Genomic DNA, 16,680 nt, shown 5'->3' with positions numbered 1-16,680 from the left:
AGGACTTTCTGTGACTATTTTTCTGTCATTTTATACACTCATAAAATACAACTGAATATTTTTAGAATATTAAAAAGGCTTACGGTTTATGAGACCCAGGTAGCCTCTCGGGTGCCTCTCAGGTACTTTACTCCACAGTGTTGGTGTGGCCAGTGAATGAATGAGAGAAGCCCACTAGGATTTTGCTGCTGGGAGCTGACCTCTAGATGCCAGCTGTTACGTCCTCCTTCAGTTGAGAGCACATCTAAAAAGCTTTCAGGAAAGGAAGTGTCATCCTTTCTGGAAAGCTTATTGAACCTTTTCATCACCCTAGTGTCACTGTGTTTATCTTATGTCTACGTCAAATTTCTGATGCTGCCATTAAGTTTTCCTTTTTTGTTTTTTTAAAACTACTTAGTAGAATGTGGGAAAGATTTTTCTTTTTTTTTTTTTTTTTTAAAGCTGCACCTCCCGGGCTTGCGTGATCTCAGTTCCCTGACCAGGCTTGAACCTGGGCCTCGGCATTGAGAGTGCCGAGTTGTAACCATTGTACTGCCAGGAATTCCCCTTCCTTATTTTCCTTTTTTTTTTTCCCTTCCTTATTTTCAAAGCAAAGTACTAAGTTTCTTCACCATTATAGCTTAGTAGCCTGAAGGATTATGTATTTCATCTTGTTTTTAAGCAGAATTAAACTTCATCCAAAAGCATGCCTGTAGATTCAGTTCTGTTTGACCGTCTTTGTCATCTTGGTTTGCTAATCGAAAGACCTTGAAATAAGACTTAAACCATTACAGTTCAACAGTAAATAGTGACAGTTTGGAAAAGTATTACCTCAGTGCTTCACACAGAACACGGAGCACAGCTGTGTGTTGTCCCAGTGAGTCTCTGGTATTTGAAAACTGAAATTGTATTGAGCTGACAAAAGTATTTCAAGACCACCAGAGAAAAAGATTTTGATACTGTGTCACTGACCGTTCAATGTAAATTAATTTCCAACCCACTGTCAGTATGGACTGGACTTTTGCTCAAGTCTAGTTCTTAAAACAAGGTTCTGCTGCGGAATGCCCATTCCATGCCTTTGCTTTCTTGTTTGAAGGGTTACGTACAGCAGAAGCCAGGGCTTCTAGCTGAAGAGTGTTCTCTGTTCTCTGCTGCTTTCTGTATGTTTTACTGTGTATTCACTTCCCTGGTTTCTCACACATCATCCCACCCCGCTCAAAGAAAGTGGACAATTTTAGCAAAGTTGGAGTCATTCTTTGTTTTGTAGGACAAAGTAACATCATAATGTTGAGTCCCTGACATTGAATTAATACACTTATGTACAGTTCTGTTAAGTCTTAGGATATCGTAAGTGATGAGAGAGCTGTAGTGTATGTTAGGATGACAGTTTGAAGAAATTTTGTAAGCTTTCATTCTTTCAGCGCGTTTCAGATTTTTGTGATTTATTTTTTCTTAACAGGGCAATGTTTTCCAAGATGCTGTCTTCAATCAAACAGTTACAATTATTGAGAGAGAAGATGGGTTAGATGGAGAAACGTAAGTGAGTTTTGCTGGATGTAGATTTTGGTCTCAGAAGGCAGGACTGGGAGGCTTGTGTCTGTCATCCTGGTGTTTCATGGTGAAAATGGAGCCTGCTGTGGATGGGTTGAAATCTTGACCACTTAACTCCACACTTTAGATGATTCTCACAACAATGATTAATAACAGCACGTTAGGAAAGGTAGTTAAAACTAACAAAAATTGATTTAGAAAGATAGTTCACTTTTTGTTCTTCCTTTCTTTAAATTGTTTTACAGTCACCAGCCTAATGGAAGTTGCATGCCTCCAAACTTGCTACTGAAAATATGTTAGATTTTTATCTTGAAAAGTGTATTCATTGTGAATACCGAATCATTTTTCAGCGTATACTTACGATTCACAAAGAGTAGTTTTTAAATAAAATCGTGCAAAATCTGATCTTTGAGGAACAAAACCTAATGCAGTTATTTTAACTGAGCTTAGAATATAACAAATTATGACGTAATTCATTGTAGATCATATGCCTTTTGGCAGAGTAGGAGGGAGACTACTTGATGTTAAAGATAAAGGTAAATTTATGAAACTGTTACCTTCATCTTAGTTGAATTTAAAATATTTTACTCTTTTTTCCCCCACAAATTGTTTGGAAAACACACGTTGTGTTAGAACTCTCACTGCAGTTGCCTCCCAGGTCTTCTGACTTGAAGCGCGACTGTAGTTTTGATTAGCTGCGGTATTTCTTACGAACTGAAGCAAGTTTCTGTCTTCTCCTTTGGCATCAGCATATTTATGTACATGTTCCTGGCGGGTCTCGGGCTGCTGGTTGTCGTTGGCCTTCACCAGCTCCTGGAGTCTAGAAAGGTAAACACGCGTGAACTCAGCCGCTCCGTCTCGGGTCTTCTGAGGTTGGCCCAGTGCCAAGGACAGTCTCCATCTTTGTGCTTGCTTGCTCTCACTGTGGGTTTATAGACTTACAGGTTTGTTACAGCTTTTTGAAATGAAGCTTGAAGATGAGACCTTGGGGGTATGTTTGGGTTTGTTCAGAATTTTCTGCCACATGCAGTTAATGGATATGTTATTTTACTTATTAGCCATGCAGCTTACTCTTGATCATAGGGCTGATTTCTAAGTAGCAATTAAATGAGTCTTGGTTTGAAAAAGAAAGTGAAATTGGCCGAATTCTGGTCTTGCTAGAGAAGTGAAGTGTCAGCGTTGTCATGGTCTCCTGGCTTTGAACGTGGTGGTTAATTCTTCCCCTGCTTCTTCATCTCCTTCTCCTCCCCCAGCCGCCAAACAAAAGCCCCCAAACGGAATAATCCATACTGTTCCTTTCAGTATGTAACATGGTTTGTGTCAAATATATTGATGTCCACTGGCTCCAAACAATTGCTAGATATTTTGGTTAATCATTATTTATTAAGCAATAAGTCAGGCAGTTAAATCTCTGATATTGGTAGTACATGTTAAGTTATTATCTTTTAAAGAGAAATAGTGCTTAAACGTTAATTTCTACCACTTTCATTACCTCATTTTCATAAAATAGCATTTTTTATAAATTTATGTATTAGGGATAAACCATTTTTTTCAGTTGTCTTTCTGTGTGTTCAGATCCAGTTTTCAGACTGTGTAATAATTCATTTTCTTACGTAAATAATTAGATGGGGTTTTAAAAAAGAACAGGATTGAAGAGAAGAGTTACGTCTCTTCTTTCTTGCAGTTTTGCTGCGAATACTCAAGGAACAAAGTTTGAGGCTGTTAGCTTAACTGAGATTGCATGTTTTTGTTTTATTTATAGTAGCTATTTAAGTGTATTTAGATACAATGCAGGAATCTGCATGCAGCATTTCAGTAATTATCCCACATTTTGTTGAATGTGAAAATAAATTTATTCTTAAGATTTCCAAAATGAGAAAAATCACTGTATAAATAGTTCTTACTTGGTCTACCGATTGTATTAACATATGGAGCTTTAGAGCAGAGGAAAAGGTCATTAATGACTGGAAATAAATAATTGTGAAGATTCATTCCTTATTCTTTGTAATTGCTGTGGACATGGATTCCCCCTGTCTAGTTAAAAAAATAATCGAGGAATATGTTTTAGAACTAGAAGAGAACATGTTTATCTATTAAGATATTTAAGCAGGTAGCTTGATAGAGGTCTTTTTTAAATTACAGGAGTAAAACACTATAATGGAGCTCCTGTAACGTGATATTTTTATGTTTTCTCAGCGCAAGAGGCCCATTCAGAAGGTAGAGATGGGAACTTCAAGTCAAAATGATGTTGACATGAGCTGGATTCCTCAGGAAACTCTGAACCAGATCAGTAAGTACTCAAACTTGGCTGGAAATTTTTCTCTTAAATGGAAGTAAGTGTCTTAGATTTAGCCAAAAAAAAATGCCTGGTTGATGCTACTTAGCACTTACCTTTTCATTACTTCTAGAGTCTAATATGATTAATGAAAAAAATGCTTTACATTTTTACTGTGTACTGTATTTATACTTTAATTTAGAAATGTTTCAGCATCTGCAGTTTGTGTACAGATGTGTGAGTTCTCTATATTCCTAACCTTTCCCTATCTTTTTTTTCTTTCCTGTTGCTTCAGTGCAGAGTAGAAGAGGTGAGGCAATTAATTTTTTTAATGGTATTTGATGTAGTATTGAGAGCTCTTGTGCAGCATGTGAATGCCTTATATTAAGTTTAATGAACGACAGTTTTCTACCACTGTTTATTAGAAAATGAACTGCCAACTACCACTGTATTTGAAAGAATAAACCTATCATACTGATTGATAGTTTAATTCCAGTTTTTATTATATATGCAGTTGGTGAAATACTAATATTTACAGGAGAATGTAGTGTGTGTTTGTTTTTTTTTTTTTTCTCTCCAGTGGTAAGTGGACTTTTTAAAAAAACATTATAAAAGCAGTATGACCTCATTTTTTTAAGGTGAAAATTTTCACGTCACCTGCTGGCTCCACCAATCCCATTTTGCATGAGTCACTGGTGTTCACCTGTTACTCTAGGTGGTTTCTACACGCGCATCACTGCACGCCTGCTGCTTCTGTGTCTGTGTTCACAGACGGGCTCGTGTGGCACACGGTTCTGCAGCCTGAGTTCTCGTGCCTTGGGTGTCTGTCTGTGGTGATTACTTATGTACTTACCTCGTTTTTACCGACCATATAGTATTCTTTTAGTTCTTTTATATAAATGTGTTAGGATTGATTAAGCCTATTCTGTGTTGAAGGATAGAACAGTTTCTGTTTCCAGGTTTTTTTTGTTCTTAAAATTAATCCTCCAATGAATATTCTTATATATAAGATGATGGGATAATTTTCAAAATTGAGGTGTAGTTGACACGTAATGTTAGTTTTGCACGTACACCATAATGAGTTGATGTTTGTGAAGTGATCGTGTCACCTAGTCAGCACCATCCCACACAGGTGTTTTCTCGTGATGGGATGAGACCCTTTTAAGGTCTGTTCTCTTAGCCGTGTTCAGGTGGCAGCCCAGTATCGTTTAACTGTAATTGCCTTTCGTGTATCAGATCCTTGTGACTTACAACTGGAAGTTTGTACCATTTGGCCCCAGACTCCTATTTTGCCCACTCTCCTACCCAGGATAATTTCCTAAAGGTAGAGTAGCTAGTTCTCAGCGTATGTGTGTCTCTGTGGGAAGTGTTCCAGTTCCCTCCCCAAAGGTAGTGTTCTCAGCAGGGTATGATATTTCCTGTTTCTCGTCTCGCTTACTAATTATGCTCTAGTGTTACCACGTGTGTTAATCTAGCAGTATGCTATGGAACGGTACTTATTTTTCATTTACAGTTAAGAAGGAGGCTTGGCTTCAGGCATCATGATTGGGCACTGCATTTGGGTTTTGCTGAGGGGGTGGGGGAGTGGTGAGGCGGTGCTTTTCCTTTGGAGACGGAGAGTCATATATGCATCCGTTTTCTTTGCTGAAATGAAACGCCGCTTTCTGGGCTTTTGCGGCGTTTGGAGCCACTCTTCCCAAAGCTGGATGACTCCAGGCCGCTCTCTGGTTCATGTGTCTGCTGCTTAGCTGATGGGCAGACAGGTGGGTGGGCGAGGTTTTAGACTCACTGTTAAAGGTAAGCTGGATTGGGCTGTTGTACTGATGGAGTGAAATTCTCTTGTTGAACAAATAGGCTTTGCAGGTTCTTAGAGACTTTTATCGTGTATTTCTGTGGTTAAAACTCTGCTGCAGGGGTTGACATTGGGAGTCAGTAATGACCATTTCATATCTATAGTAACAGCTGTGTCCATGTAAATGGCTGACTCAAGTATTGTTGGTGGGGGTGGTGAACACTAATTAATTAGCTATTACTTTTAAAAATAAAATAGAGGTGGAAAAGGCAATTAATTCATAGTCTGGCCTTTTTGAAAACTGGGTGAAAGTTCTGGGCTTTCTCCACCAGAAGGTGCTTCTGTGCTCTCTGTCAGGCACCGATCCCTAGAGCCCCTCATCCAGCAACCTGCCGCCGAAGCACAGAGGCCAGCTCTCATGGGACACTTCAGGCGCTCAATTCTTAAGTACAGTCTTTAAAAAAGAATTTTTAGCTTGTAAATATTCTTTTAAACATTTACTATGTGTTTTTTATACTGGAAAGATACTTATAATTTGTAACTTACTCCATAAAGAACTTACATTCCTAATAGGTTAGGTGTTCCTAGAAAATAAAAAGGACCATGGTCAGAGAGAAGACAATCTTTTACTTTTTAAATCAACTTCAAGATGACTCCTCCTATTGGATGAAAGTGAAAGGAACACCACCAGGTTATGTTTGGTTTAATAGACCACACTAAGACTAACGTAAGAGAAAAGGCAAAATACTGCTTTGTGTGTAGAATAGTTTTAATACTGATATACTGTATAATTTCCTCTAACTTGCCGCTCATTTCAGGTAAATTTGTGAAACTGCTGAAAATGGTGCCAAGTGCATGGTGCTGTGTTTGTAAATACTGTCTTTAGTTTGTAACCAGTATCAATTGTTGATGCTGTTTGTAAAGATTGTCCTTTTGCAGGTATAAATATGCTCAGCTGTAGACTTTAGGAAGATTTTGCAATATCACTGTGACCAAGATTAGATCTTTTCCTGCCCGAGTTGCAAAAAGTTTTAATGGACAGACATAATGTCATATCAGTTTCAGGTATACAACTAATGATAGATGTTTGTATACACTGGGAAATGGTCACTGCAGTGAGCCTTGTTACCATCTGTCACCATACAAAATTACCCGTCAAAGTGTGTGTGTGATGATGCCCTGTAAGATTTACTTAGCAACTTATAAGTATGTAGACTTTCATTTTGAGTTAATCTCTTGAAGGATTATTTCAAAGTTTAGTTTAAAAATCTGTACTGGGTAAGAGACACTTATTGTTGATGGTCTTATTGCATGTATGTTATTTTTTTAACTAAATGGTAAAATTGAAGAAAAATGCTATTGAATTTAACACATTTATATAGTCAGGCAAGTTAAAACTTTCTCTTTTCTTCCAGATAAAGCTTCACCAAGAAGGTTGCCCAGGAAACGGGCACAGAAGAGATCGGTGGGATCTGATGAGTAAATGTTCCTTTGTGCAACAATTCGGTCTTTACCTAACCCGCCCTAATGTTTTTCGGCCTGATGGGAATTAGTGCAGAGAAGCCATATCACCATAGAAGGCGGCTACTGCTTATGTGTGGACGGCGCAATCAGAGTCTGTGGCGATCATATTGCTGAAAATGCACTGCATTTATTTTTCTAAAGTAACAAATTTGGTTTTTTTAAAACCTTTAAAATCTTTGTGTGTGCGTGTGTGTGTATGTGAGCAGTTGGTCTTAGCAGAATCATTGCTGGCTTGCCTGAAGCAGCCTTTAGAATACTAAATGTGTGCACTGTCTCCTCTTGGGCATGTGCTGACATTTTCTCCCCACAACTCAGCGCTTGCCCAGTATGATTGAAGAGGTCCTGCCTTGGACTGTTAACAGTTGTTTCTTGTTTAGAATAGCTCACATCCCAACTGATGCCCACAGATGTACGTGTTTTTGCTGTTTTACGGCTGGTATTCTAAAGGCGCAAGCAGGAGCAGCTGCTTTTAGCAGTAACATTGTTGGGTATTTTGCTGCTGTTTACCTTAATGCACACCTTCAGAAACCCTCCCCAGTGAGTTAGGGAATTTGGGGACCTCTAGCACCAAAATTGTGAAACATGAAAATTCTGGTTTTGATCCATAAAACCAATGTCACTGTCTTAAAAAAAAAAAGAAAATGGTACATTTGTGGAAACTGAGTTTTTGTCCATTGTTCTATTTCTGACCCAAGGGATAGCTGTGGAATGACTTGAGACCACTCTGGTTTTGTTTTTTTTTCCTAAGAGATCATTTTTCTCAACAGAAACGTCTTGCTTAAGAAACGTTGCCTTAGTCTACAGACTAAGCAAAGTTCTAATAAGAGTTGGATAATTTTTAATGGTTAACCAGTTGTTTTCTTTCTAATCTTTGGGGTGTTTTGGTTATTGATTTTTTAAAAAAAAGTTAATCTGAAAAACTCCAAAATCTTAAGCACTTAGAATCTCAAAACCAAAATGAATTGGACTTCATAAAATTCCTCTTAGTTCTCCTTGCCCTCGACAGTAAATTAAGTTTGACATTGTCAGACTGGATAAGTATACTAGAGTAATATAGTATGAACAAATAAGAGGCTTTTCCCCTCTGTCTTTAAGCCATATTCTTCTACATATATTTTGTAAGGAAACGGTAAATGAAGTTTTAGTAGCTGTTTTATTCCTTATCTGTCTTCATTATAATGAACTTAATCCCTCTTTATTATAATTCCCCCTACACTCATGCTCACACAAGAAAATAACAGAATAGAAATGAAAAATCTTTCCAAGTTGTTTAAGTATTTAAACATCTGAGCCAAAGCTGACGTCAAGGAAACGAGTGACTGTATAGCTGTGAACCGCTTTGCAAGCGGGGCTGAGGTGTCGGATTAACTGCATTGGCTATGCTGAGCTGTGACTTTTCTGTGCCTGTGAAACAGTGTTTGAGTTTTTAATTGGGCTGTATGATCAATAGTTTACTTTGGAAAAGCTCTGTGAGCTCTAAGAAACTGCATGGTTTTTACTTTGATGTAATATAGGAGACCCTCCACTTTCGGAAGGAACGTATTTCAAAACATTTTTGTGAATGTCCCAGGTTTGTGAAATTACAGGGATATAATGAAGTGAGGTGTAATACAAAATTCATTGACTTCTACGGAGCATTTTATTGAATTCCTGGTGATACTTAGGCAGCGGCAAAGCCAGGCCCGGTTACGGGTGCCAGGCCTCTGACTCTTGAGTAACCTGCCTTAAGTACTAGCCCTTCCACTTCTGAGGTCCAAATTAGCGCACGGAAATCATCTGTCATGTTTTATTTTCTTAGCATAGGTTGAGAACACTTGAAAATTCTTAAATCTTCAGATGCCAGGGGTCTCTGTAGCGTCAGTGTTTAGCAGAAACTAACTCCATAATGAATGGAATTCAATTCCACACATGGTTTGTTCAAGCACACTTAATAAGTAGCCTGTTTTTTTAAATGTCTTTTTTAAATGTAAATATTTGGATGAAGCTTTTGTTTGTTTTGATATATTAATTTGCTGCACCAACCATGGTTTCAGAATTCACCTTTTGAACACCTTGGTTCCAGAGTCTGTAAAATGAACTGAGAGTCTTGTGTATCGAGCCTGTCACTGGGACTTGTGAGAGTAACGTGTTGATAAAGCATGGATCTTGCCTCACGTGTACAGCTTATTTCACGGTCTGACTAAAGGGATTTGAGAAATTTCCTCTCCCATGAACTCCGAGGTAGACGCCTGGGGAAAGAAGTCAGAAGGGAAGGACCGTTGACTTTAGTTTTTAATTTTAAGTAAGCGTCAGAAAATAGTCACTTTGATAGGAGAAAAAGGCACATTTAGATCTTAAAAAATTAAAAAGCCCCTGCCCTAAAGGTGTGCTTGCGTTCACAAGCCTGGAGCTGCGTTTTGGCTCTGTGGGGAAGCCGGAGTGGGGTGACCCCGGAGAGGAGCAGGCGTGGATAGCGTGACGCGTGCGGATCAGTGATCCCCCTTCCCTCAGCATGAGGGAAGGCTTATTTAGCTAGTGCATTTAAGTGATGTGATTTTCTTTAACCAATGAACTTGGCAGTACACATCATTTCTACAGGATTTTGCTAAATTACACCCTTCCATTTAAAGACATTTCCAGATGTGAAGTAGTTTACCAGAGTTTTGGACAGCGTCATTTATAACTGTAAAACCAGTCAATTCATTCTCATTTTGTTAAGTAAAATCCTACTTTTCTTTGAACTAGCATCCCCAGCTTAGTGAAGAGCAGCCTGACGCATAAATAAGACCCTGGTTGTCTAGGGAGTGTTCTAGGTTCTGTTGTCAAGCTAATATGTATCGGTAAGATCGTCATCCTTACAAGAGAGCAGGCAGAAGTAACAAAACTTGGGGACTGACTTGCCAGCATCTGAATAATGTCTTCGGGATTCCTATGATTTTATTCTTTTACACAAAAGGCTGGACTTTAACAGTAGTTAACTACGTAATCTGAAGTTTCAGACTTTGGAATCAGGTAGGAATATGACTTCCCTGTGGCTCAGCTGGTAAAGAATCTGCCTGCAATGTGGGAGGCCTGGGTTCCATCCCGGGGTGGGGAAGATCTCCTGGAGGAGGGAAAGGCTACCCACTCCGGTATTCTGGCCGGGAGAATTCAATGGACTATGTAGTCCATGGGGTCACAGAGAGTCGGACACGACTGAGCCACCTTCACTTTCACACAGGAATATGACTAGGGTTTGGGTTCCATTAAGGCGGCAGGGAAAGAACTTACTAAACGTCAACCACGTGCTGTGTTGTGTTGGGCCTTTCCATTTATCTCCTAAACCATCACAACAGCCTGCTGAGAGGTGACGCTGTTCCTTTTATGCACCAGGGAAAAAACCAAACCTCGAGTTGAAGCAAGCTCGCACGAGGTTACAGACTGCCTCTGGGGTTGGCCTGACTACGATACGACCCTCATATCCTTTTCCCTGCACCAGGGTCAAGGCAGAAGCCGTCAAACCAAGCACTGGGGCAGCTTACAAATACTAAGTTTTCTAGAATCTGGCTGCCAGGAAGTTCTGATAACCTGTTATTAATTTCAAAATCATGGTGGTTAAAAACACTTTCTTCAGGATAAACGTTCGTTTTCAGGGATTGACAGGCTCATCTTCATGTTAGAGGTGAGAGTGAAGATGTCCGTGCTCACTGCCCAGGGCGGGACGCAGGGAGCTGGGCGTATGTCCTGTCTCCCCGTGCAGATGGGGTTCCCAGGAAAGCAGAGGATCCCCTAGAATCCCATAAAGGACGAGCCTTCGCGTTCATAGATCCCAGCAAAAGACGGCTTGACGGGCCCTGGCCGCTGTCCCTCAGGCAGGCGGCTGCGACGGTCACCTTGTGGGGGGGTCCGCCCCTCCGCTGGCCTGCTGCCGCCAGCTTCTAGTTCATAGTCGTGTGGAAACTTATTGGGGTCTAAAGAAGACAAAGAAACGGGGGCCGGCGTTCGCTGGCCGTCTTCGAGAGAGAGGACTGCCGGGAGGGGTGGGGTGTCTGGTGGGCCAGCCGGCGACCGCGAGATGGCAGCTCGTCCCTCGAGGCCCAGCGGGTGTCCTAGACGCAGGCCTGTGTCCTTCAACGTTCAGGGGGTTTGTTCTCTTTAAAGACTAGTGAGGACCCCTTGGATCTGCTTAGGCTCGAATCCCATTGCCCTCCTTGGGTGGGGGCCCCGGGCTCCGGCTTGGGGATCCTGCCCCCCGCCCCCCGCCCCGGGTTGTGGTGCTGAGACGCCCTGGCAGGTGACCGGGAGCTGCCGCGCCGTGGGGACACGGGGCTGAGAGGCGGTGCTGCGGGGGCTCCGGGTGCCCTGGGGGAGAGAAGTTGAACGGTGGCCTAGTGAGCGCGGGAACGCCTTCAGGCGGACGCGTCGGGCGGCCAGCTCCGGCTGTAGTCGTGCAGGGCCGGCCCGGGAGCTCTGGGGGTTGGCCCGGGTGGGTCCGCGCCCCGCGCCCCGCTGAGCAGGGGCGCCCTGAGTGCCGTCGCCGCCCCCAAACGCTCCTGAAGCCCCCTCAGCGCCCCGCGGCCTCGGGCGCCCGGGACGGCTTCCCCGGCTCCGAGGGCCTCTTGGAGGCAGTGTGAGCGGGGGCAGGGCGCCCCCTGACCGCCCGCCGTGCCGCCGGACGCCCGTCAAGGCCGCCGCGCCCGGGGCCGCGCCCGGCGCTTCCCGCGAGGCGGGTCCCGTCGGCGCTCCCGGGGCCGGGAGTCAGGTGCCCGGGGCGCCCCTCGCCGCCCGGCGGGCCGTCCTCGGAGCCCTGAGCGCCGCACTCGGCGCGGCGGGGCTCCCGCTGCTGTGATCTGAGGGCGCGCCCCTCCCCGGCGCTGGCTGCGGCCCGCGAGCGGAGGTGCGACCTGGCGAGGCCGGGGCCTGCCGTCCCTGCGCCCCGGGGCGCGCGGCGCGGCGGCCCGGCCGGCGGGCTGGGGGCCTCTCCGGACCGGGCGCCCAGGCAGCCGGGTGAGCTGTGGCCGGGCCGGCGGCCTGCTGGGTGGACGTGGCCGCCCCCCAGGGCGCCCCGGACGGGGACTCTCCCGGCCTCAGCTCGCGCCAGCTGGTTCCGGCTCCAGGTCCCCTTCTTCGCTGGGCCGTCAGCTCGGCTTCCGTCGCGGAGACCTCTCGCGGGGTCTCAGCTCCCCGCTTGCCCGCGTGTGCCGCCCGTCCCTGGCCTTGACCCGTGAGGCTGCCCCCTGGCCCTCAGATCCCCTGCCCTTATAACCACCTGGGACTCACCTTCGCGGAAACGTTTTCTCCTCACCCTCTACCCCTCCATCCATCTCCCGATCTGCTTCTTGTCCTTCTTCAGTAACATGACTCGGGTTTATCCAGCGTCAGATCTCAGGCCCAAGGTCAGTGAGTTGCCTTTAAAGTATTCAACACATGCTTACTAATTCTACCTCTGCTGTGAATTAAATTGGGCTTGCCTGGTGACACCGTGGTAACGAATCCGCCTGCCAGTGCAGGAGACAGAAGAGACGCAGTTCCATCCCTGGGTCGGGAAGATCCCCTGGAGGAAGGCATGGCAACCCGCTTCATCTGGAGAATCCCAGGGACAGAGGAGCCTGGTGGGTTACAGTCCACGGGGTCGCAGAGAGTCGGACACGACTCAGCACACAGCACACATGAGTTAAATTAGATCTCAGTTTTTTCCATTTCAAAATTGTAGAGATTTAAGGGCTTGTAAAGAACTCTGAATCCACTCAGCACAGGCGGAATGCCTCTGGTTCAGAATGCTGCTTTCTCCGTTTCCTGCTTCGGCGCAGGAGGACTCGGGTGTTCACCGTCTTAATTCCCGCAGCCTGGCTGTTAGGCTGCTTAGGACAGTGTTCTGCAGTGTGCATCTCATCAGTGACTGTGTCTGAGAATGTTACCCGGCCACCGTTCAGAACTGACTAGTTCATGAAATGTTTGAGCTAGTTCCTGCTCCTTGAGCATCTGGAAGTCGAAGTTCTCCCAGCTTGGTAAACCCAAGAACACCATCTTTTCCGTGGTTATTTCCCTTTGTCCGTTCTGCCCCCCTGCACTAGTCTTATAGGCTGTCAAAACACATCCTTTTATTATTTGCATATCCCTAATTCAAGCTGATTGTTAAAGGATTTTTACGCAATACAAAATGCTTCATAAAGTGCCAGTGAGTTTTACTGCTGGGCTTCAGGATCTTTGAGAAGCATGAAGTGCATTTAAAATATTGAGCAAAAGGAAAAGTAGGATCGTGATCTTCACTTCCCTCTGGAATTTGTAAAAAGCTTCACATATTTTCAGCTTATAAAACTTAGACCTTTCAAGTTACAAAGTCTTTCTTGAGATTGAAGATGGTTGAAGACGAGCTTTACATGTGCTGCGTGACTTTTCAAGTAAGGCCCTAAGACACCTCCCCCCACACACATACACACACGTACACGTATTTGTGTATTAAGTTTTGGTTCCCGGATTAGAGACTGCTTACCCTGACTGTTTAGATGTTTTTAAGCAAGCCGAGATATATCTCTGGTTTCACCAAGTCACCAGAGTCAGTACTGACTCACTATCACTGAGTCAGTACCTAAAATTACCTTCAGGATTTGTTGAATTAATGGTATTCTTCATAGAAAAAATAACCTTGGATAAGAAGCTGGGCATATTTAGGGGATTTAGTCTTTGTAACTATGTAATATTTTCAGTCTTGTCTGCTAAAAGGAAATGAATTAAAAAATATTAGGGCAGTAAGAACCAGCATTTTAATTTTTCCTCTACAGCACTTGAAATACTCAGTATTAAATAAATGTCAGGTTACTCCAAAGTCTGAAAATAAATATGCAAAACAGTGAAAGCAGTTTCTGTGGCAGGGTGGTGGTGGTTTTTTCCTTTTCAAAGTATTTGTAATGTGCTTACATTTTATAATAGAAAAAATAAATATATGTGTTAAATTTATGTGAGCCTCCTATGATGAGTGTAAAAGTCCCAGTGGCTGCGGGCAGCTTTACTGTAGCCCGTAAAGAAAGTTAGCTCATTTAAAACTTAGATGTTTTTGTTGTTTTTACACATTGAGAGAAAATTAAGGTAGATGGGTAGAAAATCCATAAAAGCATCTTTCCTTGGAAGGAACCCAGGCCTGCTTCTCAGCTGTTAATAAACCACCAGCATGGCCGTCTGGGCACGTGCCAGGCTCTATGCCAGACCCTCCAGTGCCCGCAGGCAGACTGGTGAGGGGACAGGGAGGCGGCTGGCACCCACAGGCGATGTGGTCCTCACCTGCTCCGCCCACGCCCTGCTCCCCTGCAGCCCCGGCAGTGACCATCTCTGCCCAGGGCTCGCCCTGCGCCGGGGTGCCCTGTCCAGGCCATCCCTTCCCTGACAGCTCGCCGCGTCCAAGGCGCGCCCCGCTCCCGACCCCCGCACCACCTCACAGTCCCCCTCTGGGTCACCCTCGTCCCCACTTGGGTCTGAAGCTGCTGGTCCTTCCACCGCCCGCCACCCCGTTTGGAATTGTAAGCTTCATGAATGACAGCAGGAATTCCCACTTAACCACGTCACTGAGTCTTGAAAATGGTACCTGGCCTGTGGTTCAGTTCAGTTCAGTTGCTCAGTTGTGTCCAACTCTTTGCGACCCCATGAATCGCAGCACGCCAGGCGTCCCTGTTCATCACCAACTCCCAGAGTTCACTCAGACTCATGTCCATCGAGTTGGTGATGCCATCCAGCCATCTCATCTTCTGTCGTCCCCTTCTCCTGCCCCTAATCCCTGCCAGCATCAGTCTTATCCAATGAGTCAACTCTTTGCATGAGGTGGCCAAAGTACTGAAGTTTCAGCTTCAGTATCATTCCTTCCAAAGAACACCCAGGACCAATCTCCTTCAGAATGGACTGGTTGGATCTCCTTGCAGTCCAAGGGACTCTGAAGAGTCTTCTCCAACACCACAGTTCAAAAGCATCAATTCTTCGGCGCTCAGCCTTCTTCACAGTCCAACTCTCACATCCATACATGACCACAGGAAAAACCATTGCCTTGACTAGACAGACCTTTGTTGGCAAAGTAATGTCTCTGCTTTTGAATAGGTGTTTATAAATAGGAGTTAATGTCCCAGCCCTACAGGGAAGTAGGAACACTCTCATCTTGCAGACGAGGAAAGGGAGGTACCAGTTAAATAAGGTACTAAAGATTGGCCAGCTACAAAGTGGCAGAGTTGAGACTGGGGGACTTCCCTGGTGGCCCAGTGGGTAAGAATCCACCTGTCAATGCAGGGGACATGAGTTCAATCTCTGGTCCGGGAAGATCCCATGCACCGCGGAGAATTCAAGCCTGTGAGCCACACCTGCTGAGCTTGTCCTCCGGAGCCCTGCTCTCTGCAACTAGAGAAAGCCTGCGTGCGGCAGCAGAGACCCAGCACGGCCAAAGATAGACATGTTTTTTTAAAAAGCTGAGATGGATACAAGCACATCTGTCCAGAGCCTTCACAGGAGTGCTTGTCTCCCAGCCCCCAGGCCCTGAAAACCCAGGAGAAAACAGTTTGCCCTGCCGGCCCTGGGTTCACACAGGCTCTCATCCCGGCGCACCTGCGTGTCCACCTGGGCCCTCCAGCCTCACGGGGACGGATGGACGGACGGACAGCTGTGGGATGAGGGTGCTAGGGGAGACAGGGCTACAGCTCCACCACCAACACAGAGCCCCTGAAACGGCGAGAGTGCCGGGGAGCGGCTCACGGAAAATCCCGTAGGTCAGCTCCGGATCGGAAGGGGACCAGTGAGGGAGTCAAAACCGGGTCTCGTCCCAAAGCGTGAGTGGATTGTAAACCTTAAACGTTTTTTATTTTTTGTTAAATGTATAATCTAAGCTTAGCAAAGTATGCCAGGTTGAGACCCTGAAGCCATCAGCGGTGACAAGCTGTCCCCTTTCCCCCGTTGCAAGACCACCATGAGGACAGAGCAAAGCAGACTCCGCAGCAGCACCAGCCCCCTTCAAGCAGTGTTTGAGGTCAGGAGACCGGCGGTGTCATGAAGTCTTTTAAAAAGGGAGGAATTCCTTGCCTGCATCGGTCTTCTTGGTTTCATCAGCAGCAGTATTCCTCCTCTGCCAAAATCCTCCAAGTGAAAGGAAAGCATTTTGAAGCCGGAGTTGTCCCCCGGCCCCTGGGATCGCGGCTGCTCAGGGAGGTTCTGCTGCCCCCTGCTGCTCACGGGTGGTACAGCCTCCAGGTTCATTCCCACGGCTGCCCCGGGCTTTCCCGGCAAGATTCAGGGATCATTCGCCCCTAAAGCCTTCCTGGTGACTCAGCGGTAATCTGCCTGCCAGTGCAGGAGACCTGGGTCTGATCCCTGGGTCGGGAAGATTCCCCAGAGTAGGGCATGGCAACCCGCTCCAGTATTCCTGCCTGGGAAATCCCATGGACAGAGGAGTCTGGTGGCTTGCAGTCCATGAGGTTGCAAAAGAGTCAGACACGACTTAGGGACTGAACAACAGCAAAAGCAAACCACCTCCTCCCACCAGTGCAAACCCCCGCCTGGGCGTCCTGCGCGCCGCGCCCACCCCCAGTCATCAGACGCTGTGCTAAGACATCAGTGGGGTTATCTGCAGCCC

General features: G+C 45.3%; 1 protein-coding gene across 4 annotated transcripts in view; it reads left to right on the top strand.

Annotated features, from left to right (window-relative positions):
- Positions 1-16,680, top strand: part of SSR1 (signal sequence receptor subunit 1) — a 28,166-nt gene that overhangs the window by 7,126 nt on the left and 4,360 nt on the right. The window contains exons 5-9 of one of the 4 annotated variants that reach the window (XM_040249398.1): positions 1,439-1,515; positions 2,280-2,358; positions 3,727-3,820; positions 4,101-4,115; positions 7,013-7,076. In XM_040249398.1, coding sequence (XP_040105332.1) covers positions 1,439-1,515; positions 2,280-2,358; positions 3,727-3,820; positions 4,101-4,115; positions 7,013-7,076 — 329 coding nt within the window. Of the gene's footprint in view, positions 1-1,438; positions 1,516-2,279; positions 2,359-3,726; positions 3,821-4,100; positions 4,116-4,385; positions 4,433-7,012; positions 9,275-16,680 lie in introns of those variants that run through there. The other 3 variants (XM_040249401.1, XM_040249399.1, XM_040249400.1) reach the window with 3 other exon arrangements.

Source organism: Oryx dammah, unplaced genomic scaffold (assembly GCF_014754425.2).
Source record: "Oryx dammah isolate SB20612 unplaced genomic scaffold, SCBI_Odam_1.1 HiC_scaffold_11, whole genome shotgun sequence".
NCBI classification, from domain to species: Eukaryota; Metazoa; Chordata; class Mammalia; order Artiodactyla; family Bovidae; genus Oryx; species Oryx dammah.
Note: the sequence above shows the minus strand (reverse complement) of the source record. Positions and strands in the feature narration are given on the sequence as shown.